The 25,384-nt window shown below is 44.8% G+C and overlaps 2 protein-coding genes across 4 annotated transcripts; one reads left to right on the top strand and one right to left on the bottom strand.

The window, feature by feature from the left end:
* Positions 1-2,288: 2,288 nt before the first annotated feature.
* LOC115540854 (mitoferrin-2) lies at positions 2,289-10,289 on the bottom strand. The gene is made up of 4 exons (XM_030352451.1): positions 9,739-10,289; positions 6,113-6,341; positions 5,029-5,085; positions 2,289-4,309 (listed from the first exon to the last, which is right to left on the bottom strand). Exons 1-4 carry the CDS (start codon positions 10,081-10,083, stop codon positions 3,732-3,734), a joined length of 1,209 nt encoding a protein of 402 aa, XP_030208311.1. The 5' UTR covers positions 10,084-10,289; the 3' UTR covers positions 2,289-3,731.
* On the top strand, positions 8,321-24,907 carry LOC115540852 (ectonucleoside triphosphate diphosphohydrolase 7). Of its 3 annotated transcripts, none has more exons than XM_030352447.1 (14): positions 8,321-8,737; positions 14,459-14,553; positions 15,299-15,484; positions 15,887-16,092; positions 17,435-17,585; positions 17,815-17,918; positions 18,308-18,367; positions 18,495-18,643; positions 18,838-19,004; positions 19,165-19,366; positions 20,332-20,451; positions 21,004-21,089; positions 22,392-22,553; positions 22,927-24,907. In XM_030352447.1, the coding sequence occupies exons 2-14, from the start codon at positions 14,546-14,548 to the stop codon at positions 23,141-23,143; spliced, it is 1,818 nt and encodes a 605-aa protein (XP_030208307.1). In that variant the 5' UTR covers positions 8,321-8,737; positions 14,459-14,545; the 3' UTR covers positions 23,144-24,907. The 3 variants fall into 3 exon arrangements, with proteins under 3 accessions (XP_030208307.1, XP_030208306.1, XP_030208305.1); XM_030352446.1 differs by lacking the exon at positions 8,321-8,737 and adding an exon at positions 13,288-14,101 and having other exon boundaries at positions 14,466-14,553; XM_030352445.1 differs by lacking the exon at positions 8,321-8,737 and adding an exon at positions 13,288-14,101.
* The last annotated feature ends 477 nt before the right edge of the window (positions 24,908-25,384 follow it).

Below are 25,384 nucleotides of genomic sequence, written 5' to 3'. Positions count from 1 at the left end.
GAACTACACACAGATTTGACATAAAATGACAGAGTCCCATTCACATCATTTGAAAGGACCTCTTTCCGGCCACACAGGTGGAGGGTTTGAAAATGTGGACATCATTGAGGCTTGGTGGCAGGATGCAGAGCTGGGAGGCGGTGTGTATGTTGGCGTGGACGCTGGAGGCCGCAGGGGGAACACATGTGCGCACACACACACCACCGGTAATGAAAGCGGATCTAAAGGGAGGAGCAGTCACTTATCCGTCTAAAAGTTTGAATTATACATCCATGTTGAATAGCCGCTGGTACCCGGTTGAACACTACGTCACCGGCGCAGCTCGTTTTCTCCCCCCAGCTACGCATATTGGCTATCATTTATGACTGTAGATGAGATTCACACAATTCTTTGTACGACACCTCATCTTTTGATGTCCCTTGATAGTGACTGTAGATTACGCTCAGAATCAGCGCTGCAGAACCATAGACAGAGGTATAGAGTGTCGTGACCCATGACGGTCGCTCACCCAAGCTGGCTACTCAACTCGTACGACAGACCGGACAAACAGTCCGGTCTGTCGTACCGTTGCCCGCGGCGGGCCTGCCTATTTATTTTTAGGGTCGTTTTAGACGCAGAGACGTAAGCACGTAATTTACACAAGGGACTTGTTTTAGACAAGTTTTGATTTACGGTTCCCGTAAAGGTTCCTTAAGGATTGCGCGTGTTGCAAGGGGATTCTCCGCCAGAACAGTAGGGGGAGCAACGAACGAATCTGTGGGCGTGGAAGTGGAAATCGCTGGCTTGTTTATATTTATAATCATAGCCGCGGAAACGTATTCTCAGCAGGGGGTGCTGGAAAAAAAACTCAGCCTGGACTAGACTCGCAACTCGCAACATTGATAAAAAAGATATATAGCAGCGCAGCTCAATTACACCAGTGCATGCGCGCACAGTCGAAAATCGATCGTTGTGTTCACACCATGGTTCACATCCAGCTGCTCACAGAACAAGTTTAGCGCGCCACCGCTCCCCTCACACTTTTTCATATAACTTTTTTTCAGCACATATGAGCATTAAATAAATGCTGCGTCTCTAAATGCCTTGGACAGCAGCGACGATGACCCGCTTTGCCACGGGCCGAAACAGTGCGGAGCGACCACAGCCAGAGCGAACACAGCGGGGCAGAGGAGTGTCAGGAATAGTCTTTTGTGTACACATCAGTACGGCCTATTTGCTCTACTGTTTAGTGGCAATGCAGTGTTTTATTCTATGCCTTTTAATTTTCGTATATTATTTCAATGAATACAATTTATTTATTTATAAAAACAAGATCTGGTCTTCAAATCTTTTTTCCAAACATAGTTCGGGTTTGTGTTTATATTCGGACCAATACGGTACAGCGGGCGCTCACATGACGTTAAGCATTTCCTGGTGCATAATGTGACGCTTCAGAACCTAAAATCCCGTTTCTCCCCGTTGACACAACACATAACCGGCGTTTTCAGAAATCTCCACTTTGGCCGGAGTTTTTAGAAATAATCGTTTTCTGTGATAAGACAGGGCCTCAGACAGGGAGTGCGGCAGCACCCCCAGCACCCCTACTTCCCGCGGTACTGTTTATAATTATCATAATTCGTTCTTGTGTTTTCTTCTTCTTCTTCAAAATTCTTCATTCGCTTCTGTCACGGCCTTTTAAAAATGGCGCTATTATGCTGTAAAACCGGAAATGTGAGACTCCTGAAAGGATGTGGTTGGCTGGCCAATCACAGTCTTTGCGAGCTGCGTAGGGCTAGTCGCATAGTCAGGAATTTGGGCCGACGCACTTAAGCACGTAAGGGGGGATATTTTACCGCGCAAGGGGGGGTTATGTATCTTACGTGCTTACGCGTTAGGTCTAAAACAGAGCATATATCGGCCTAGCGCGCTTTCCCTTTATGTAAGTTACTCCTTTGATGAGGTGAGATGTTTCCCTCTAATTGACATGGCATTAAGATCCTGGGGATTTAACTGGTAAGATAGTGTATTACAATGGGTTTGTCAAACTACAGGATTTGTTTTTTACGAATGAGTTTTCCAGTATGCCTACAGGGAGTTGGGGGGGTCAAACCCTGTACCACCCTATTCAAACACTGCTATAAGTATCATCAACCAAGAATTGTTATGTTGGGTTCATAACTTTTTAGCAGATACCAGTAGTATGAGTTATACAGATATTCTTAATAACCTTCATACAGGTCCATAGCCAATATCCATTTACTGAAGAAATGGTCTGATCAGAAGACAGAAAGAAGTGGAGGACACGCAGGTTAGAAACATGTGGCAGCGCCAAGAGAAGACCCTGCTTCTGCGAGGAGCTGCCCTGGGTTTATTTACAATTCACAAAATACAGGCTTCTCTTTTAGTGTCAAGCGTTTCACACGTGCATACCATCTTCATCACCTGCGGGTTCAGTCCCTTTTGTTCGGCGGTTTCTAACCCTGCCGTTTGTCCATCTTGTCTTTGCTCTGGGATCGTTTTAGTTTAAAGACTTCTTCATACTGCGCAGCCATCAGAAACCTCTCGTTTATTTAGATTTCACAACAGAGAAGCAGTGTTCACCCCCAAACATAGATGTTGAGTGCATCTATAATAATGCATGGGCTGTAAATAATTATAATAATTTATACACATCCATTTATTGTTGCATGGCTTCAATAGACATGATTTAAATATAACATAGTATTTGTGCGTGTGGTACATGGCGGCTGATTGTAAGGCCATGGTGTGAAGTATCGAAGTTACTTCAAGACAAGTATCCTTTAATTTCCTGTAAGCGCGCATCTGCAGAACAAAATGTCTTTGCATTCCTCCAGGGGCAAAACACGTGGCCCCTGGGTTTGCTTGGAAAGAACTGAAGGGAACCGGGCGATGTATCAAACCACCAGTCAAATCATAACTACCGGTAGACCATTTGTCCTCACAGCTTAGGCGTTAACTTGCTAAATGGTCAATTGAACGGTACAAGTAATTTACATTTCCGATTTAATGTTTCAGGAACACGAGACGGCGTCCAAGACGAATACCGTTCACGTTCCAGCCACTTTGTAACTGTACTCTCCCTCACTTAAACACAAACACACATATCAGCGCGCATTTTGATTTAAAAATAGACTTTTGATTCATTCACTAAGGATTTTAAGCTTTTAAATCTCTTTCTATTTTGCTTATTACACTGGGAATTTTCTCCATCTAGTTTCTATCGGAATACAAGTTTCCCATCCGTTCCCAGTCATTTCTACGGTAGAGAGGCGCCCCCTTGTGGTTATAACAACAAGGCTGAATTAATAATAAAGTGCGGAGTGTGTTATATATGTGGAGGGGATTTCCTGATGATTAGAAACTATCGGATATTTAGTCCGTCATTTGTATTATAGAGATATTAATAATATTTGGCAGGGAAAATTAATAATGACAATTTTTTTTTGTTGAAAGTAATGGACCTGGGATGTTATATTATGCAATGGATCACAGCACCCATTTGGATGGGAGCTGATGAAAACACCCCCCCAAAAAAAAAAGAGTGTTTGTGAAATGGCCATCTATTACCAATTCATCGTTACAGCCTACTGGGTAGCTCAACTGAAAAGTGTTATCGGACCCTCTAACCTTGTTACCCCTGACTACAGAGAGGCTAACTCGGCTAGCGGTTGGTTCTGTGCGTCAAAAGACAAACTGCGAGGGGGGGGGGGGGGGGGGGGTCGTGAGAGCGGTCAGTTGTCTACATCACGCTCCGGGGGGCGCAGGCGGCGGCGGTGCTGGCGCTCGGTGAGCGCATACTTAAAGAACTCATACACCGACCAGCTGATAGCGGTGGACGGCATCTGGTAGATGACACGCGCCTGCACGCCCTTGAAGAACGCTGGGGCCCCGCCCATCCGGTACACCGTCCGGAACGCCTCGCCCAGACCCGAGATCTGGCGCGCCGCTGCGTTTGGCGGAGTCGCGGCCGCCGATGACGCCGCTGCCGCCACGGGGAGCACCAGCGCCTCCTGCGTGTTGAGGAGGGTCTTGCACACGTCCAGCGGTGTGGTGGCGGCAGCGGCGATCGCCCCGGCCAGAGCTCCTGACACCATGTGGGAGGAGGGGTCGTAGTGGCGGTGGGGGTTGAGCAGCTCCTGCAGGTACTCGTAGGTCATGAAGTGCAGCGCCTGGAAGGGCACGTTCATGGTGAGCTGTGTGGTGAAGCTGCGGTAGAAGGCCCCGGGGCCCTCGCGCCGCAGCGTGGCCCCCACACAGTCCATCACTCCGCGGTACGGGGAGTTGAACATCTGCACCCGCTGCTTCACCACTGGGGAGGGAGAGATGGAAGGGGGGGAGAGGGGAGGGGCAAGGGAGGGAGGGATGGGAGGAGGAGAATGTATAGGGAGGAGCGGTGGCCGGAATGAGGGAGAAAGCAAGAAGATTGAATAATTATTGCAGTGAAACAACTGGCCTTTGAAACTTCTGAATATATTTAGGACAAATGTATGAAAACATACAATACTACTATAATATAAAATTACTCATGTAGGTGCTAAGCAGTTATTCTGCAATGGTTATTTTGCAATGCAAAACAACCTACTGGTCGGCCAACATTATACCTAAACAAATGACCATTTAACATTTCATAACACAGCATGAATGTAACAACGCCACCGGTATTGCCGGAAGGCCAAGATCTCGCTTGACTAATTTGGCGGTAGATAGATGAGCAGGTAGGAGTTAGGTGCTCAAGAAGGTAGACTGTGGACATGTAGGTCAAACGCAGGACCTACCAACTGGCTGTCCAGAACCCCTAGACACCTGACTATTAGACAAGCCTATTCTATACGAATACAAGTCATGAAACTACTGTAATGTCCACCGTTCATACACATAAAAATATAGACGTTAAAGAATTGGAAACATTTTTTCTTATGCACGTGGTGTGATATGAATATCTTCAAAGGGCAGCAGCTTCGACAGGCTAATAAGAGATTAGTATTCCCTATTAATAGAATCGAGGTGTGTGAGAGAGTGAGTGCGCACCTTCAGCTGGGTTCATCACAGCGTCGTGGAGCACTGTGGCCATGCAGCCAGCCACTCCTGGAGAGAAAGACAGAAAAGAGGGGAGGATTTATTCACATTGCAAAAAAAGAGTCCAAAATAAAAATACAACTAAATCTATATTAAAAAATGACTTCACAAAAATGTTTCCTGATTATTTCTAAATTGAGATCTTAGTCGTAAGAGATTTATTGAGTTGGAAACAACATGACCACATGCTGCAGTGGGCAACCGGACATTCCTTTCAAATGATTAATTTCTTCTGTGAGCACAAAATACGAACAGCGTGTGATTACTAATCCCCCCCTTAGTAATGGTCCTTAAAGGGGCCCTTTAAGGACCTTGAGGACTATGGCCTTTAATTGCTGCAGGTGATTGGAAATTGTTTCAGACAACACATCTGGAGATGGGGAGGGCTCAGTTGAAGGTGGTGGTCCAACCTAGGAATTTCTCACAAACCTTCTGGAGTCACAGTATTTGGTGGGCCCCCAGAACTGCAAGAGCCATGTTCTAGATTATATTGAAGAATTGTGCATACCTTTAAATCGGTTTTATAATGTACTAGGGAGACAGATGCATCATTTAGTTAAAACATTTATTGCAACCACCAATCTCTGGTATATTTGAAGGATGAAATGTCCCATTTTAATTATTTGCACAGGCTGCATTTACCGTGTTGTATATAATACAACTTGTGCTTATACTACATTGTCTGCTACTCATCATCCTAATACTCCTTGGTCCAGCCTCAAACAATTACTTTGGTTTAACCATTTGTTTAACCCTTAAACTTTTAGAAATGTTAACCATTGGGACTTAAAACTTTTAAACTCTGTTCAAATGTTTTCACTTGGCTCATGTATTCAACCTTTCTATACACCTTAAAATATGAAGCTTTATTCAGCATAAGATTAAGCACATTGTACAATATAGCACTTATTTTGTAGTGCTCGTAAAATGTTTTTATCCACCATTCACCTTGCCAGGTGAGCCTAAAGTGTGAATTTTGGACCCAAACCGCAATCTGAGCGTCCAAGTACTCAGAGCAAAGCAACCTCGCACTGACCGTTGGCGAAGTGGCTGTTGGCGCCGGGGTGGACGGCGTCGCTGAGGGTGAACTTGATCTTCTCATAGCAGGCAAAGTAAAGAGCGTGGGCCGGCCCTGCCCCGACAGCCATCACGTTGACGCCACGGACCGGACGCCAGACCCCCTCAGTGCGGACGATCTGCCGCAGGGCGTCCGTCACACTGCGGTAGCGGGCGCCAGGATCAGGCTGCAGGCTCTGCATCCGCGTCTGGGAGGAAGATAGAGGGAGTACTCCTGTTATAATACAGTATTTTGCTATCCATACTAATAAACCCATTCGAACCTGGTAATAAGTATTTTTATACTTATACTTTTTCAGCAATTACAGGGAAAAAAAGGGATAATAGGGCTTCAAATGTAAAAAAACAAAATTAAATATCAGAGGGATGTATCCACCGCAAACCTACAGAATACCAGCTCAGGAATATACGAATGGGTATATTATCAGCTAATGAACTCTGTATGGAAAGACTCCATACAGGATTTTAGGAATGTGGTCGGAATCATCCTTCCTCCTTCCCTGGCCTTGTTGTTTTGTGTATTTTGTACTTCCTGAAAGTCCAAAACGGCATAGATTCATTCAGCTGTGGTAAATGGCTACGTAGCCAGGAGGGAAAATCCATGATAAATCATGTTAATCGATAGACTGAAGCCAGGTATGGATTTGTTTGGTCCATCTCTTTATAGTTTAGTTGATAGTCTTGCATGGGCTGATCAGCTAGTTTAGCCCACCCAGATCTCCTCCAACAGGTCCACACACTGGGTGACTCGGCAGGTTTCACCCACTTGCATAATCCAGGAAACCACCAGTGTTCTCGTAATGAGGAGGATGGCCCAACCCCAAAACTTCTAACAATGTGCAATAACAAGGATTTATTCCCTCCCCCTCTGCCCTCACCAAACCACCCTTGAATGTTTCTTAAACCTTTGGCTCATGTAGAAAGTCCACCACACGAACAGCACACACACACACACACACACACAGCAGTGCCGGTAAAAGATGGTATAAGGAAAGGGAAAATGGAATGTGCCTAAGGAAACTGCCGTTATAAAAGCCATCAGGTTTATTCTACCCCTCCCAAATTTAGATTAATACTTCTGCAGAGAACCCTCAACATTCTTTTATTTTTATTGTAAGCGAATTCAAGGATTGTATTGCTTTATCCATTTGTGGGCACGGGAAAAACTACACAATTGGATCATGATTACCTACCAAGTATGAGGTGATTTAAAAAGTGAAGAAGGCATACCCCTCATCGTTCAAATGTGAAAAATATATAGGCCCAATAAATACCAAAAGCCTCTGCTGAAATTAAACATTAACAAATTTGGTTCCAGTGGAATTTCTGTTCAAAGATAAGGAATATTCACTGCTTCCGAGTCTGTTTAGAATAGTTCCAGCCCCTTTATCAAATGTGCGCTTGAACCCACTTCAATTTTTTCATTAGAAATCTCTTTTCTCACTTCTCTGTCCGCTTCCTGGATGACATTGTTACTGACCAAAACAGAGTGCCTTTGTGAAAGAATGGTGCTTCACATGATGTTTGTTCACCTACTGAATATGGTGGTCGCTCTGCTTAACCCAGCATCAGTGTTGAGAAGGATAAAGTAGGCCATGGAACAACATACAATGTCCCCAAACACACCAGCACACTGAAGGCCAGACCTTCCAATAGTCATTTGTCAATAGACAAATGACAGTCAATAGACATTTTTGAGCACAAGTTGGTGCTATCGACTGAGAGAACAGGCTATGACTACATAGAAACAAAAAGTTATGCGTTCCTGAATGAAGGAACATGCGTCCTTTTCAGATTGTCTCTAGCTGTGCCTGGCGAAACTTGATGTATCAGAATGACATTGCAATTAAATAACCCCATGGCGGCCATTTAGACCATTAATACAAAATGGCGGATTTTCCTGGTGCGTTTCTGCTGCTGTAGACTATGGTGCATCTGGCTAGTACAGTTCCTCCAACCCTTGGGGTTTACATTATGTTGTCTAATCTTAATGTCATACATTACAATGTATTGTTGCATAAGCCCATGAAATAAAGCTCTTTGTTTTCCTTATTGGCTACAACAGGGTAGTGGCTATCTATCTCCGAGTCCCAGTGAAAGGGTACTTTGTTCGATGCCCAATATGTCCCAAGCGACATAGTAGAACTTCCACTTTCCTTCTAACAGCATTAGCTCCAGCGACTTAGCTCCCTTGACCATGGGCAAAGGTGGCCAATTCTTAGTAATATAGTGGGCTTTTTAATAATCTGCCATACTTTTCTACTTTCTGCGGTGCGACTTCCCGTCTTTAAAATTGTCTGACAGATTGTGTCAAAATAACTAAATATAGCCCTCAAGACTGACACGCAATGTAGAGGAGAAACTTAATTTAAAAGAATGGGGCTGAAGAACAGTAGCACAAGTTCTGTTTTCGGCTAGCCACAACCTCCTCTTTTCTTAGACATTTAGTCCCTTGGTAATTGAGTGGCAAGTGGGTCTCTAGGGCCTGGCTGCCTGAATACAGCAATGACATCCTGAAGGAATCCATGTGGTTCTGCAGACAGAAGAAAGTCACCACATCGATCAAACCCAGTTGACCAATGAGGTGATTGTTTTTTATCAACAGGAAATGGGAAAGGTAAGACGATTCCGAGAAGATGTCTGCAGAAAATAACTTCCTGTTCCTGTTCAGTAATGATAAACTCATTAGCATATCGAGTTTTACCGGCATCAAGTAAATAACTTGCAACCTTGTAACCTAATTTTTTAAAAGGCTCGCAATAAATATACAAACCTGCAAAACTTTTTTTTATCAAGTCACTTTCAATAAGGCTACACATTACTATTCTACTTCTGGTGTGACTTAAATTAACCTCTGCATGTTATTTTCTGATCAGCAGATAAGTCGATGAATCCGTCACTGTAGCTTGGTAGCCAAGCAGGCTGATAGCCACCTCGCTCACACAATGCTACTGTAACTGCCAGCATTCTCCACAATATTGGTGTTGTCACAAACGTATCATGCCCAATGCCTATACCAACTTTGGTAGCCATTGTGCCCTACAGAACAGTTTGTGTAGCGGTTAATTTACTCGCAACCTTGGCTAGTTTGACCCGGTAACTAACCGAGCCCATGCCTGACTGGAAGGGCTGATGGTGAGTTCAAGTTATGTGGGATAGTAGATCGTATTAACGATTCCCATCTCCTCCATATTATTTGATTGGATGTATCGGAGGTTTAATAAAGACGCAATATTCCTCATTCCAATCGCCAGTTGGATGTTTCATGCGTGAGCGGATTATAAAAGTTGTAAATTATGATATGTCTAGAACTACGATATGGCTTGAACGCAGCATACCTCGAGATTAATGTGCCGAATGCCAACCCGGAGTTTCTTAACAGTTCCAGTGGGAACTTTTATGTTATTTGTTATGGCTACAACAATATAAATATAAAAGCCTTCGTTGTTCAATATCATACTTCAGTGGCACTCGGTGTATACAACATAAATAATAAACGCATTAGAAAGACAGACACCCGTGCTTATCTAACTTAGTAGGATAAGACAGTTTCATGGTAATTATTATATCCTCATTTTTTGATACCTTGACACAGTCGATGGGGTACATTAAGCAGTGCTCCATGATGCCAGCCACAGCTCCAGCTAACATGTGTGTGGTGGTCGATACTCCTTGAGGAAGTCCTTCGTAGTCCACGTCTGGCTCGGCAGCAGCTGAACACAGCTCCGGTGGTGTCCGGTGAGATGTTACAGCAAAGTCCGGTTCCACTCCTACTGACCTTGCCGAGAACCCACCAACTAATCCACTAGTGTTTAGAAACCGGCCGCTGAGCCACCGGATCTCTGCACCGGCCGTGGCGGCTGTGACCCCGCTGTCGACGCCTGGTGCTTCCACGGCCATTCGCCGCGACAAGAAACCGTCCGCTTCCATTTAAATCGCTTTAAACAGGTTGGTAAGATAGCCGGTTCGAAGACTATGCCAAGACTATGGCCACCCTGGCCTAGTCTACCGGCGTGGACGATGGTTTCGTTGTCCTACGGTGAGATAGAGCAGCCGGGTGCTGACGCACTAGCAAAAGTGGCGCCGTCCCGGTCAAAGCACGACTGCTTCGGGGTTTGGGGGCGGAGCCGATTGCAGCGGGTATGGCAGTTCTCGCAATGGAAATAAGATCTCCGATTGGTCTGAATAGCTGCCATTCTTCTATGAACACAGGAATGATATTGACAATGGGCCTATCTCACGAAAATCGGAAATGACGTCACACCGGGTAAACATTCTTCCGGCGTAGTCATTTTTGTATTGCCGTCAATGCAAAAATGGATCGTTTCTTCGCCACTTCCCTGGTGGGTATTCCCAAATTGCGATTCGAAGATGTGCAGAAGATTGTGGAGACACACTCAGCAACACCACAGCCCAGGCTGACAAAGGGGTACAAGTTTTTTGTGGAGGAGTTTGTACACAATTATCAAGGTAAGTTGTCTAAGGTGTTTTGTTGTTGTCAGTAGGCTACTCAATGGCCGCCTTGCTCATTCATGTTTTGTGATAAGCAAACCATTTACGATCCATATAAATCGTCAGAAATATTGTCTGTGTGTGAAATGTGTGTAAAATGATCATATTTGTTACGTGTAGACTATAATATTATGAATATAATTAGCCATGGTGGCTATGAAGTCTCCGTGTGTAGCGTTAGCATTTTAGCATTAGTTTAGCCAAGGATAGGTTCAGCTAGTTATTTGCTGACCAGTTTTCTTCCGATCAGCGACATATCATTAACATTATGTACATGCTAAGTGTCAAATATAGTTGATGGAAAGGTGGTAGTGAGAGGTAGATGCAACCGCTCGATGAGGAGCCCCACATACTACAGGTTTCTGCTGAGTTAGGGCCCGTTGGCCCAAGTCTGTTAGTTTTGATAGTCTGTCTGGACTAACAACTGCAGTTGCAGTTTTCCTCTTCTTCTGAAGTTCAGATCATTTTCATTGTTCTTTCTTACAAACAGTAGCGTGCTTAAGACTTGGCCCACCTAGCTTGCTGCAATGTTGTGGCTGTACAGAGTAGACCTATGTATTTTTCTTCCTCTTCATTAAGGCACAAGCCGTAAATAAAGGAAATGTGTTGAGTGCATTAAAAGGACAAACATCTGGGCTAGTTCATGTTATAACATTGCTAAAACAACAGATGTAATGGTGGCCCAAGAGTTTTGCACAGAACTGTACATGGCTTTTCTGCGGTTGCAGGCTCCTTGCCAGTTTCCAATGGCCTTATATCAAGGTCCTACCTACTAAGTTCAGTAACTCAATTCTTATGGTGTTCACAGATCACCCTGGAGGCTGTTGGACAACTGGGTCTCTCAGAGCTGTAGCTGTGCTGCGGGCAAAGGCTTCTGTAGCCATATAACCGCTCTGTTCCAGACAGCGCATTATGTGCAGCTGGGCCTTGATGTGGTTCCACCTTCCCTGGCCTGTACCAGTCAACCACAGATGTGGCATCGACCTCGAACCCATGTGTGCTGTTGTGTCCTCTGTTCAAATCATACACTTCAGTATTTGTCTAGAGTATATGCATTTCCTGTATTGTTGTTCGCCTCAGGGAATCCATCCAGAGGCTGTGAGTGACCTGGTGGTGAAGAAACCCAAGTCGGTGGGGAAGACTGGAGTCAAGTCCACACTCTACAGAGCGTATGCTGGTAAGACATTTGTTTTGCAATTTGCACTCTGTTAAACTTGCTCATTATGAAAAGATGCATATTAGAATACATCTTTTATCACTACAATATAAAAAAAAAAGTCACATTTTTATTTGACGTTTCGCCCTTTAATGTCCCACATCCTAGAGGGAATATCCAGCTTGGAGTTGGTACCATCTCAGCTGTGCTGACCTGGAAGATGTCAGCAATGACCTGTTCTTTAAGGCCAGTTGCTACTCTACAACAGTAGATGAAAACTCATCAATGACTGGGATCTTCCTTGAAGGGCGTGGTGTTGGAATCGCCTCTTGTCCAATCCTCTGTGCTTTGCTCCAATGAAGAATATATTGTGTTGAGGGGCAAAACAGACTCCCAAAACACTTGAAACACTTCTTGAGATGGAAACACTTCTTGAGATGGAGTATAATATGTCATGGTCTGATCAGACACACAAAACCTGTTGAGGACAGTTTGTGGCCCCATGGACATTTCTTGCAGCCTTGCCTCCAGCTCAGCAATATACTCCAGGGCATCATCCAGTGCACCTACAAAAAAAGAAGACAAATAAGTCTTCATTACCATTCATTCGTATTCACCCTTTCTTTTTATTGTATTGTTATTCTGTATACTTAAGTTTATTTATATTTCTTATTATTAAATTTATTTGTACTGTTTTCTGTTTTTATTTTTTATGTATTAACTATAGGTTGAGTGTACATAGAGTAAAAACCAAAGTCATATTCCTCGTTTGTTCGCAAACCTGGCCAATAAAGCTGAATCTGAATTAATATGCAACCCCAGTTTAACAGTACGTCTGATGTTGATTGAATGTTTTAACGTTAACCATGCCATGTTTGGCAAAATTATACAATAGCCCAACAAGTGTTGAACACAAATAACAGACATAACAGCTAGTTAGCACACATCTACTTACCGGCAGGGGGGCGTGTCGCGTAGTCATGTTCCCCGGTACCTCTCCGGTCCGTTCGTGTTTTGTCCTCTCCTTCAGCTTTTCGAGCTGACACCCGTTTATACACGGGTGTTTTTTTCGGGGCTGTGGTGTAGCTGTTCCAGTCAAAACGACTAGGAACAGCTCCAGTATTCAGCGTAGCACTCCCGTCGTCATAATCAGCCGCTGAGAAATGCCGACTACAGACCAGTGTACTCCCCTTCTGAATTACGAAATTTACTCCTTCATTCCGTCTGATCGCCACTGCTGTATTGGGTATTATTTGGGAAGTCGTGGACATGTAAATACGGTTGTTTTTGTTTTGAATTGGCGCATAGAGGTACACAACAGAAGCTTTTGTTTTTTGACCGCGCCATTGTCAAATATCATGGACTACGCGACCGGAAGTCACTTTACCCGGTGAAGGCAAAATCGAACGCCGAACCAGGAAGTTGTGAGATAGGCCTATTGGCTGAAACATACGTTTTATCATAATTATAATATAAGGCGGGTAAATAAGTGGGCTGGACTTGACTGAAAGTGGTGCAGCACAGAAGCGAGTCTCCATCACTTTATGTTACGAGATAGGCCTACTGACAGATGACCAAGGTCATACAAGCGGACCTTGTTTTTATGGGAATTATTGAATTGAATTCACATTGAATGCATTGTGTGCATTTATATTAAATAGTGAATATGCCTGTTTATGGTTTTGATTCAACTACTCAAAATTTTAAATTAAAAGTGAATAGGATATCAGTCAGATGAAGAGTGAATTGCTTCAGTGTTTACTGCTATGCTCAGAGAAACAAAACGCAAAGCTAAAAAACTAAAAGTTTAAGCCTTGCTATTACAAATTCAAGTTCGTTGTTTTTGGTAACGGATCTAAAATAAATTTAAATGTATAAAGACCACAATTAACTTCAGTATACGGGTCTAACATAGGTGAGCCCTGTGTAGATATGAAATGCACATAGGTACATTTCCTATTGGCAAACCTTTATATTTTAGTTAGGTTTGTGACCGTCAGTATATGGTTATATAATTAACCCTTACTTACATCAGTATGCGACATGGTATAAAGATATCATATATGTCCACCAGGTGGTGCTGCTCCGTCCAGGAGGAGGTGACGTGGCTTCATGCGCGTCTTTACCGGACATACGTCACGTAGTAGAGTTGGGCTTTTTATTTCAAGCGAACAAGAAGAAACATCAGTAAATGACAGGAATAATAACCATAACCCATCTGTAAACTAGTGCCGGCTTCATGGCTGAGGAAGATGGACCCAAGACCGCTCTTTAACTATGGTAACTAAGTAGTCATGATACACACCAAAGCGTTTATAGCTATATAATTACAACTATAACGATACTTAATGATAGTTACAGCTGCAGCCGGCCGGTGTGGACATTACATTCACATATGAGCTCTTTATGTGAGTCTAAATCGATGGCTCCATTCTCTACAACGCTTCGAGTACTTTGGTGCCAAGTTGCCAGCTGGTTGTATAACTATCAGCTATATTAATTGTTGCCTCCCCTGTTTGGCAGCTCTTAACAACCATTAAGGGGATCATTTAAGAGCAAGTTGGGGAGCCAGGTCGATGTATCTGGGGGACAATATGTATTAATTAAAGCACATCAAGCGTTACCATATTTTCCCAGGTAGCAGGAACGGCCAATGCGGTCAGATGATATAAAGACGGCTGGTGCACCATGAGCTGAGAACTGCTTCGGCAGTCACCTGGACCTATGGCAAGGTAAGAAGGGTTGCCAGCCAATCGGAACTCTAAGGGTTTGGTTATTTAATTATTGAATAGTGAGTGTAAAAATTCGTCACAATATCAGTAATAACATAGTGGGTATTAAATATTGTATTTTCTTTCCTGATCTGACCCTAATGCATTACAAAGCAGTTGGTCTTTATATGAATAGCCTTCATATGATGTAGATCTATATAATATTGTATATATTTATACAATATTGTATATATCTGTACAATGGGCAAGACAATTGCCTTATTCAGTCAAATTGATGAACAAACAAACTAAATGATATACTACTGCAAAATAAAAGAGTAGCATATCCAGTCCAATCAAATTCATTTAAAATAACTCCCTGAGGGTTTAAGGCAGGGGTGGTTTCGCAACCTGTTGGTCACAGTAGGGGTCTATGCCTGCATGGCTTGTGGTTTGTATTTGATCATTGCTGTGTAACACATGTAACACAATGTAACAGATAGCGGCACGTTAATCATCTCACCTTTTTGACATGGCGATGGGAATTTATTGTTAATGAATCTCTACGCAATACTTGGTGGGTCCTGGGGCCAAAGGAACCCTGACAACATGAAGACGTTTTATTGATACACCTCTGTCATTGTCCGAACAGCAAATTTCGTGTACTATACAGGGATTAGGGAGTCAGTGAGCAGCACGTTATTGATTTCAGACATAGCTTACTGGCTCATCCTGTGGTGTGTTTCTCTCTATGCTGGCTCCACAGGATCACGTTCTCCTGCCTGCCAGCCTCCTGGTACTGCAGTGTGTCCCTTCTCTCCCTGGGATGTGCTCCCCGACAGAGGCTGCTCCTGCTCCTGCTCCTCCTCACCTGCACCGTGCTGTTCCTCCTGTCCTCGTACCACCACCCGCTCTGGGGGCCCCGCCACCCAATCAGGGCCTCAGTCAACAAGTCAGTGGAAGCCATTCGCTAGGATGTAATAGTACTAGACATGGTTTACGTTTATTGAACCCATGGTTAAGTTAGAGTTGGTTCTAAACACAGTTACGTGAAACTATTCAACAGCGCAGGGTTGTGGTAGTACTGTTCTGAACGTGTCGTGGCAGATGCTACGTCTATGTTAAAATGTTTTGTAGTGGCATTTTTATGTAGTGGCATGTTGGTCAAGATGTTTGGCCCTTTGACTCTCAAAAGTTCCTGGGTTCAAAAAAGAATCATTAGCAGTCTACAAGTGTGCATCCTAAAGCAAGATGCTTTCTAACTACTCCGTTGTGAGTTCACTGCAAGTCCCTGTGGATCAAAGTGTCTGCCGAAGGAGGACGACATACTAAAGTGGCTGACCCTACCTCGCAGGTACCTCTCCCTGGCTGAGTCCATGGAGGCCACAAACCTGCAGGACCCAGCGCTGAATTATGGGGTTGTGGTGGACTGTGGCAGCAGCGGCTCCAGGGTCTTTGTGTACTACTGGCCCCCCCACAATGGGAACCCCCACACCCTGCTGGACATCAGGCAGATGAAGGACCGTGAGAGGAAGCCTGTGGTCAAGAAGATCAAACCTGGTGAGTTTTGGGACGGGCACAGCAGCCTTACCCTCTCGGCCGAGGACGAGATGCGTGGCTTTGGATGTTGTGGTTGAATAAACAGACATGATGTTCACTACACCAGAACACCATGTGGTTTCAGTCAATACTGGATAAAACTAAGACTGGATGGTTTGCAACTACTAGTCTATCATTTGGCATGCTGCCGAGGGTTAACTCAAAATTACGGAGGAAGGCAAACAAACACGCTCCCAGACCCTGAATCACAGTTTGTGTGAATTTTCCAGCTCCATTTATATTCGCTGTTAAAGCCTGGCTTTTACATTTCAAACTTGATGAAAATGCCCCCCAAATCCCAAACCTTATTTCCAAATTCCAATGCAATATTGTATTGAGGATGACAACCATGATGGCCGCACAGTGAATCCTGGCCTTCCACAGGGTTTTCTGCATGGCACAGAAAAACAAGAACCCTGAACACTGTTTTTGTACTTTTTTACTAGCAGAAAATGAATTTAAATGTGAATTTCTACCAGTTCACCTCAATGGGACCACCGTTCTAATCCACTTTCATATATTAATCACACTCAACTCTGTGAGGCTGTGAGAACTCTGTACTCCGCTGTGAGTCTTCACGGAGATCGTAGTTTTTATGTACATCATCACTCAGCTGGCAACCAAACGTTGGCAGCGTGTTCGCTACGTCGCTACAGAACAGCTGCTCGCAACAGCATGAGGCTTAGCCCAGACATAAGGCTCCTAGTGTGTGAGTAGCTAAACGATGTTAAACAAATGGCAGACACCAGGCTGTGGGAAATAACAAGCCTGTCATACGCCTGTAGAGATAGATGTATATTAATAAAGGGTATATGTAAATATGCAGTAGAAATGGACTTCGGTCCGCTGATATGGTGGTTGGTGGAAATTGTGGTGGTTTAGCCACGTTGGCAGTGTTTCACACACGTGGTTTTATCTCTTCTCGTCCTGGCCGTAAGATTAGATACACGTGTCTCGTCTTTGAAATGCTTCGTGGCACATAGTTAATACCTTTTCGCTCACACATAACTGCTCAGCATCACTTGTAGGTCAACGCCTGTACATTTGTGAGAGTATCAGCGGATGCTCAAGCAGGTGTTTTGACAACTTTGTTGACAAAACGGTTTACCAAAAGATAATCCATGTAAAGAAAATCCATGTACACAGGTGGGAACTCCTGGTTCAGGTGTCCAGTTGCTCAGTCTTTTGAGTCATGGATTTGTGCTCAAAGCTGACTTTTGATGTATTTGATTATTCTGTGTATGCTTTTAAATGCTAGGCCAAGAGGCTAAGTTTTACGACCCAGATGTGTTGTTGGCTGCAGGTATCTCCACCCTGGCCCAGACCCCCGAGAAAGCCAACGTCTATCTCCAGCCGCTGCTCAACTTCGCCGCAGCCCATGTACCCAGGGTCAAGCACAAGGAGACCCCGCTCTACATCCTCTGCACTGCTGGCATGAGGCTGCTGCCGGACAGGTAGGGGACAAGCTAGCCAGGGTTCAGCAGGTCAAGTTAAGTAAGTCAAAGCAAGTCAGTTAGCCATGTAGAAGCCTAGCCAGGGCCACAAGCACAGGCAGACTGACAGACAGACAGACAGACGTCCAAATAGCGTATATGTTAGCCGAGTACTGCTAGCCAGGGCCTTGTCGCGGGTGTGTGTGTCTTGCTGTGCACACCCTAACCGCCCCTCTCTGCCTGTGTGCAGCCAGCAGGCAGCTATCCTGGAGGACCTTGTCACAGACGTGCCCATGGAGTTTGATTTCCTCTTCTCTCACTCCCACGCTGAGGTCATCTCCGGGAAGCAGGAAGGTGAGTCCCAAGAGCATTCCGGGATATTTCGTTAGGGGGAAATTGTTATTGGATTGGACAAGAAGATGAAGGGTAGGGGAGATAATAATTGTTAACTTCAGTTTATTTTACAATGTAAGCACCGAGCATGTTTCTGATCACTTGCTCGTGGGGATTTCAGTTCCTTTTGTGTTTTGAAAATGGAAGCGGTTTCTCTGCAGCACTTTAAGTGCATACATTGTAGGGGCAGGTTGCGGTGAGGGCATCTTTCTAATGGATATCGACACCCAGCTGACAGTGTAACCCCTACACTAAACTGTGCAATACCTCTGACCTCTGTTTCCTTGTTGGCTTTGTGCTCCTTATAACGACTGTGTGCTGTTCGGGTTGGCATGCTGTGTCTGGCCCAGGTGTGTATGCATGGATTGGCATTAACTTCGTTCTGGGCCGGTTTGATCACGCGGAGGAGGGTGAGTGGAACCATTGCAGCACGTAACTAACCGATTCTGAATGTCATTAAGAATATTTCTTTGAGGTATTTTATGTTACAAATGTAGGTATTTTAGAACCATTTTTGTCTTGTTTTCCTTTCTGAAGAGGATGCCACTGTGGAGGTCACAACGGGGTCAACGCACCAGCAGCCAATCAGCCGGCGTCGTACTGTGGGCATCATGGACATGGGCGGGGCTTCTCTCCAGATAGCCTATGAGGTTCCCAGTGCAGTCACCTTCAGCTCCCCACAAGAGGTGAGGAAATCATGCTAACAAGCCTCTACATAGTTCATCCTAATAGCCTGTTTTACCATTTACGTATTTAGGGGACTTCTTTTACGCAAAGCGACTTTCCGGGCATTCAGATACAGGTCATCAAAGAGTAGTAGGGCTGCAGAAATCGAATTGACTATCTTACGACGTGTGTGTGTGTTTGTGGCCTGTAAAAGGAGGAGGCGGGGAAGAGTCTGCTGGCGGAGTTCAATCTGGGCTGTGATGTGGACAAGACCCAGCACGTGTATCGCGTCTACGTCACCACCTTCCTGGGCTTCGGAGGCAACATGGCCCGCCAGAGGTACGAGGACCTGGTGGTGAACAGCACGCTGGCCAGCAACAGGTACGTACACACACACAGACACACACAGGGGTCAAAGTTGGGATGATGATTCGCTCTGCAGCGCACTTGATTCTGCAGCTGTAACCCGGCCACAATCGCAAAGCCTCTGTATTAAATCCAGTAGTATCTCCCATGGACTGATCCCCTACCTCTGACCCAGGCTGCTGGGGTCCCAGACCGGCCTGAGCCAGGACAACCCCTCCCTGGACCCCTGCCTGCCACTGGGCCTGTCCGACACGGTGGCCCGAGACGGCCGCACCCTGCACCTGCGGGGCCAGGGGGACTGGAGCCGCTGTCAGAGCGCCGTCCACCCCTTCCTGGGCCTCCACAACGGGACCATGTCCCCCAGGGGAATCTACCAGGTAACAGCCACCTTCAACCTACGCCTACTATCACTGTCAGTCCATTTCTTCTAGCATTGGGATCGTGGAAGCCTAGCTCAAGTCTCAAGGAGCTTTGCCCACACTTCTGAAGGACAACAACAAACTATGCTAAGCCCAGAGGAGAGAAACCCGGATAGGGGTGCAATAGGTGCCAACTGGGGAGTCATGATGGTTACAGAAACATGCAAAACAGTGGTTAAGGAAGATAAAAGGGATACGCTGAGATATCTGTAAATATGCGTTTGCCTGTCTTACCCAGATTCAGACGAGTTGTTCAATTCCAAATACATCATTGGGCGTCCAGAAGGGGGGTTTGATAGATTAGCATTTGCTTTCCATAAACCGCTTCCATTGAGAGATTTACAGAAAGCTACCTCCTGTTCAGGTCAGGGGGATATTTAAAAGAATATTTATATTTAAAACTGAATAGTTGCTTATTCAAAACGAGTTCCAGTACCAACACAACATGACTGTAGTTTGTCTACAAAAACAAATAATTAGGCTGCCTGTGATGAGCTGCTGTGGCAGTGATATTATTAGCTGCTTCTTGCTGGTTTATCGCCGTGGAGGCGAGCTTTTCAGCGAAACTTCACAGGTAGGCTCATAATCACAGTGCTGAAGTAGTGCAGAACTCCAAGCTTCAACCAATGGGAAATAATTTGGTCTAGTGTTCAGATATGTTATTTAGTTCAGTGTCAAAGACAAGCGACAATTCTCGACCTGGATAAACATCTGGGCTGTTTTTTTTCTGTGTTAATATCTGGGCTGTTTCTTGACCTGGGTTAATATCTAGGCACATCTTGACCTGGGTTAATATCTGGGCTGTTTCTTGGCCTGGGTTAATATACCTGGGCTGTTCCTGGGCCTGGGTTAATATACCTTGGCTGATCCTGGGCCTGGGTCAATATCTGCGATGTTTGACGTCATTATTTCCGTCCCCCCAGGCTCCCATTGACTTCAGTAACAGCGAGTTCTACGGTTTCTCAGAGTTCTACTACTGCATGGAGGACGTGTTGAGGATAGGAGGAATGTACGACAGCCTCAAGTACGCCCGGGCCGCCACGGTGAGTGGCCACACCCACAAGCTATTAGCATCATGTTATTCAATGTCTAGTTACCGAGACTCTCCTTAAAGTGACCTGCATTGAATTCAGGTTGGGGTGTGGGAATTGCTCAACGATGCCTACCAGATAAGTCCATATACATATTGACATACCTTTACGTGTTAAGCATAAGAGCTAGTTATGGAAGTAAATCTCTGGTCTGTTTTACAAATGTATTCAGATAGCTGAAACAGTTTATCTGTGTTATATCATTCAAACGCTAATATTGGTCTCAGACTAAAATTATCCCATGCATTCAAGTTTAGCCACTACTATTTTAAGATATAAACTCTGCTATGCATCTATCGGTTGGTCGTCGTAAACATCTTGAGAACAAGTCAAGTTTCTCGGGGTTACCAAGTCCCTTTTCTTACAAGGGACTTGAGCGCAAGCATATCAGGTAATATTTGTTGGGGTTGGATTTTCAACAGTTTTCTGACTTCGGAGAGATTGTCTTCTTTGTGGGAACGGTGACAGCTGTTTCACTCGTCATGTGCTTTGGTTCCTCTCCAGGATTACTGCGGAACACAGTGGTCGACCCTGAAACAACGGCTGGAGAGCAAGCTTTTCTCCCAGCAGGCCGACGTTACCAGACTCAAGTAAGAAATTAGGACCCTACCTGTACATCTGTACACTGCACATAAATTGTACATAACTGCTACTAAACAATAGATATCGGTTTTACACTAGGACCCTACCTAGAGACTGTACATATCTGCTACTATATAACTGATACCGGGTATGGGGTCCTACCGTCCTACCTAGATACCTTACATAACTGCTACTGAACAACAGATACAGCTTCAACACTAGGGCCCTACGTAGAGCGTACATACCTGCTACTAAACAACAGATACAGGTTATACACTAGGGCACTACCTAGAGAGCGTACATACCTGCTACTAAACAACAGATACAGGTTATACACTAGGGCCCTACCTAGAGAGCGTACATACCGGCTACTAAACAACAGATACAGGTTATACACTAGGGCCCTACCTAGAGAGCGTACATACCTGCAACTAGGGGTGGGAAAAAATAATCGATTCTTCGATGCATCGCGATTCTCTAGAACGATTCCGTCTCGATGCAGATGAATTAATAATCGGAATTAAAAAAAGAAAAGAAAATCATTTATTTTTTATTTGTTCGCCTGCCGCAACATTCTGTTTGCCAGAGAGGGATAATTTTAGTAATTTTAAAATTATTTAATTTTTCTTCAATGTGTATTGGCCTATCTGATTTGTCTTGACACGATTGTGATTCAGCCTACGCTTAGCATGCACGCAAACTCACAGCCAGACACAAGAACTCCTTCTAATTCAAGAGCAGCTTTTTCTTTAATGACATAGAAAAGAAAGATTAGAAATAAAATAAAATTGAAACCTATTTTTTTTACATACTTCCATATTGTTTTGTAATATAAGCTGCATTGATTACTGCATTGTTCAAAGAAAGTCATATTTGTGACAAAAGCTTTCTCTCTAATAAAATATATGATAAGTTAATTCATCTGTTGAGGTCTTTAATGGTCATCACAAAAGTAGGGAGTGTTTGGCAAACTTCGATGTGTATATATACATGAAAATCACGCATGTGAATGTACATAAAAAGAATTGTTGCATCGATAATCGCTTTAGAATTGAATCGTGAGGTGCCAAGAGATTCCCACCCCTACCTGCGACTGTACAACAGATACTGGTTATAGACTGGGGCCCTACCTAGTGATCTTACATACTTGCCACAGTTCAGCAGACTCATGTAAGACACACTTTCAGACCTTTAACCACATGAATAGACTAAAGTGAGACACCATCGTCAACGTTCTTAGAATTCTATGACTCAAGGTGGAAAGGCGACATTAGCTCCAGCTGACCCCTTCACCCCCGACTTTGTCCCAGGTACCAGTGCTTCAAGTCGGCCTGGATGTACGAGGTGCTGCATTCGGGCTTCCGCTTCCCCAAGGACTACCCCAGCCTGAAAACCGCCCAGCTGGTCTACGACAAGGAGGTCCAGTGGACCCTGGGAGCCATCCTCTTCAAGACGCGCTTCCTTCCACTCAGGTGAGCCTCAGGCCAGGGGAATGGCACCCAGTACCAGGGTTATGCACCACCAAGAACCAGCAGCTTTTTAGTCATAGTCCACCAAGTCAAAGTTCCAGCGCGCCTTTGTTCACAGGTCGTTTGGATGAGCATTCGAGCTAAATCAGGAGGTTCACTTCCATCAACATAATTTTATTATATTGTACACCTGATTTTCTACAGTTACGTTTTATTGCTGTCATCAGAAGTCTCGTAAATAAAATGTAATATTAGTAAAAAGAAAACCTCGGGTGTTGCCGCCCTGAACAGAGAATGCCCCCCCCCCCCCCCCCCCGCCTCAGGGATCCAATCAGAAGCCCAGGTTGTGAGTGTCCTCTCGTCTCCTCCTCCCCAGGGACCTGCAGCAGGAGGTGTTCCGGCAGAGCCACCCCAGCTGGCTGCGCTCCTCCTTCCTCTACAACCACCACCTGTTCTCCGTCTGCGTGCTGGTGGTGCTGCTGGCCATCCTGCTGTACATCCTGCGCCTGCGGAGGATCCACCAGAGAGAGCAGAGGCAGTCCGAGGTCCTGGACCTGCTCTGGGTGGAGGAGGGGGAGGCCCTGCTGGCCTGAGGGTGAGATAGAGAGAGAGGGGAGATAGACAGAGACCCTGTTGGACTGGTGGGAGAGAGACCCTGGGCGAAAGAGGAGAGAGAGAGGGGAGATGGACAGAGACCCTGTTGGACTGGTGGGAGAGAGACCCTGGGTGAAAGAGGAGAGAGAGAGGTTCTGGCTAGCGCAAAACACTAGCCAGAATGTCTTCTCATCGCAGCTTTGAAGACCTCACTGAGCCAAATTCAAATATTGGAGGTTCATTCCATTTACATGTAGTATTGTCCTTTTTGTGCTGTTTTTATTTTTTTTGTAATGTCTATTGCTCACGTGCTCAACCAACTTGGATGAGAACAGGAAATCCTGTTTAATTTACTGTTTTAATTAAGTATTTATATGCAGAAGAGTTTACCTCAAACTGTTCCCATCAATATACCAAAGGGGGCTGTGGATCAGTTCTTGCTAACACATTTCAAAGAGACCTCTGAGATCTTGTAAACATAGGAAAAAGTAAAAGAAAGTTCAGGCCAGATCTGTTTGGATTTTATATTCCCTCTCGGTTGGTTTTCCAAGCGGGGAATATGTTCAGACATATTCTAGCCCCTCGGCGTCAGTCCAATAGCGTTTCTCCTGTGGTGTCCCTTTAAGGCTCTATACTGTTATATAAATAGACTGATCGTGTTGGTTTGCTAATGAAGGACAAATGGTGACTTGCAAGGACCAGCCCCCCCCCCCTCCCCTATGGCAACATTTAAACGGTATTTCCTCATTTCCCAATTGCTTGATTTCACAATGTGTGAAAGATCATGAAATTTCATTGAGCCATTCCATAATTGTCAGCTTGCTACTCGATGCTGCTACACCTCTAATCAAACCAGAGACCCAGGGAGGGTGTCTGGTGTAGGCCAAGGGTTAATCGCCAACACAGGAAACTCTCCATTAAGTCCCTGTTTGTGGATGACCAGTAAGCAGGAGTGCATGGCACCAAATTAAGTTATCCTGCTTAGTATTTGGAAATTAGCCAAAATGTCCACCATGTTAATGAGAACCATTTGTGTACTGTAAAGACATACATTCCGTGACTGATTTGGAGAGCTGTGTCAAAAACTCAAGAATTGTAAGACTGTTGTAGATGTGTGTATTCAATGCCGGTTCTCTGATGGAACGCTGGTACACAGCAGGGGGGGGGGGGGGGGGGGGGGGGCTTGAACAAGCAACCCCAGGATTGGAAACTTATTGGCTCCAACTGCCAAGGAAAACGACTGAAATTGGTTGGGACGTTTGGGTGGTTGGTTGAAGTGTTCTCAAAGCGCTGGGGGTGAGGTACACCCTGGAGGTCGCCCGTCACTCCCGTACTCCACACATTCGACAAACTGCCCTTTTCATTTTTTCCTCCATCTTTGGTTCCTCTGGCTGTGTGTGATAACCGGTGGTCACTCCTGCGATTCAGACGCCTCGTATCTTCAACCACTTATAGACTAAGTAATGTGAGACTACTGACAGACCTGGAGGTGGTCTGAGGAAGAAGACGCGTGTACGTCTTGCCTCCTCTAGAATTCGGTGGGGTGTTTTAATGTTTGAAAGCGACAATCTTGCAGCTCCTATTGGACAGCATGACAAGTCCTGGCCAAGTAGTTAAGGGATGTCTGAACAGAGCTGGGCATTGTGCAATCTTAAAGACTATTACATTGGAAATGACTTGATTTTTTGTCCTTCTCTGATTGATGCAATATTGCTTAATTTCATGTGAAAAAAGTACAATAAATCCTTGCTTTTTCATAAATACGAATGTCATCTTTGGGGTTTTTGTTTATTTGACCCAGTTTATTTTCTTTTCAACTGTTTTAACTGGGGATGAGGGCCATTTAAATCAATGGGGAAACGACTTCCAACGTAAAACGTTTAACCCCTGACACGCTGAAGTGTTGCTGGGTTGGCGTGTGTTGAAGCAAACACACCAGAACACTTAAACCAGCAGGGGGAGTCGTTCAGCATTCTCCAGGGTCACATGAAACCGCTGCCAATGCAACCAGCTTTACATAAGGTCTATGGATACACTGAAGAGACCAATTGCCGTGGAAGTCCACACTTAAACAAGCCAATACCCTGGCTGTGTTTGATTTTTGCTCACTAGTTTCCCTACAAAGTGAGCACTATATAGTACACTGTCAAGAACAGGTATAGGGGGAATTGTGACGATTATTATGTAGTTACACAGGATATATTTGGTCACACAAACAAGAAAAATATTGGTGCCAGACC

Source organism: Gadus morhua, chromosome 3, assembly GCF_902167405.1.
Source record: "Gadus morhua chromosome 3, gadMor3.0, whole genome shotgun sequence".
Lineage (NCBI taxonomy): Eukaryota > Metazoa > Chordata > Actinopteri > Gadiformes > Gadidae > Gadus > Gadus morhua.
Note: the sequence above shows the minus strand (reverse complement) of the source record. Positions and strands in the feature narration are given on the sequence as shown.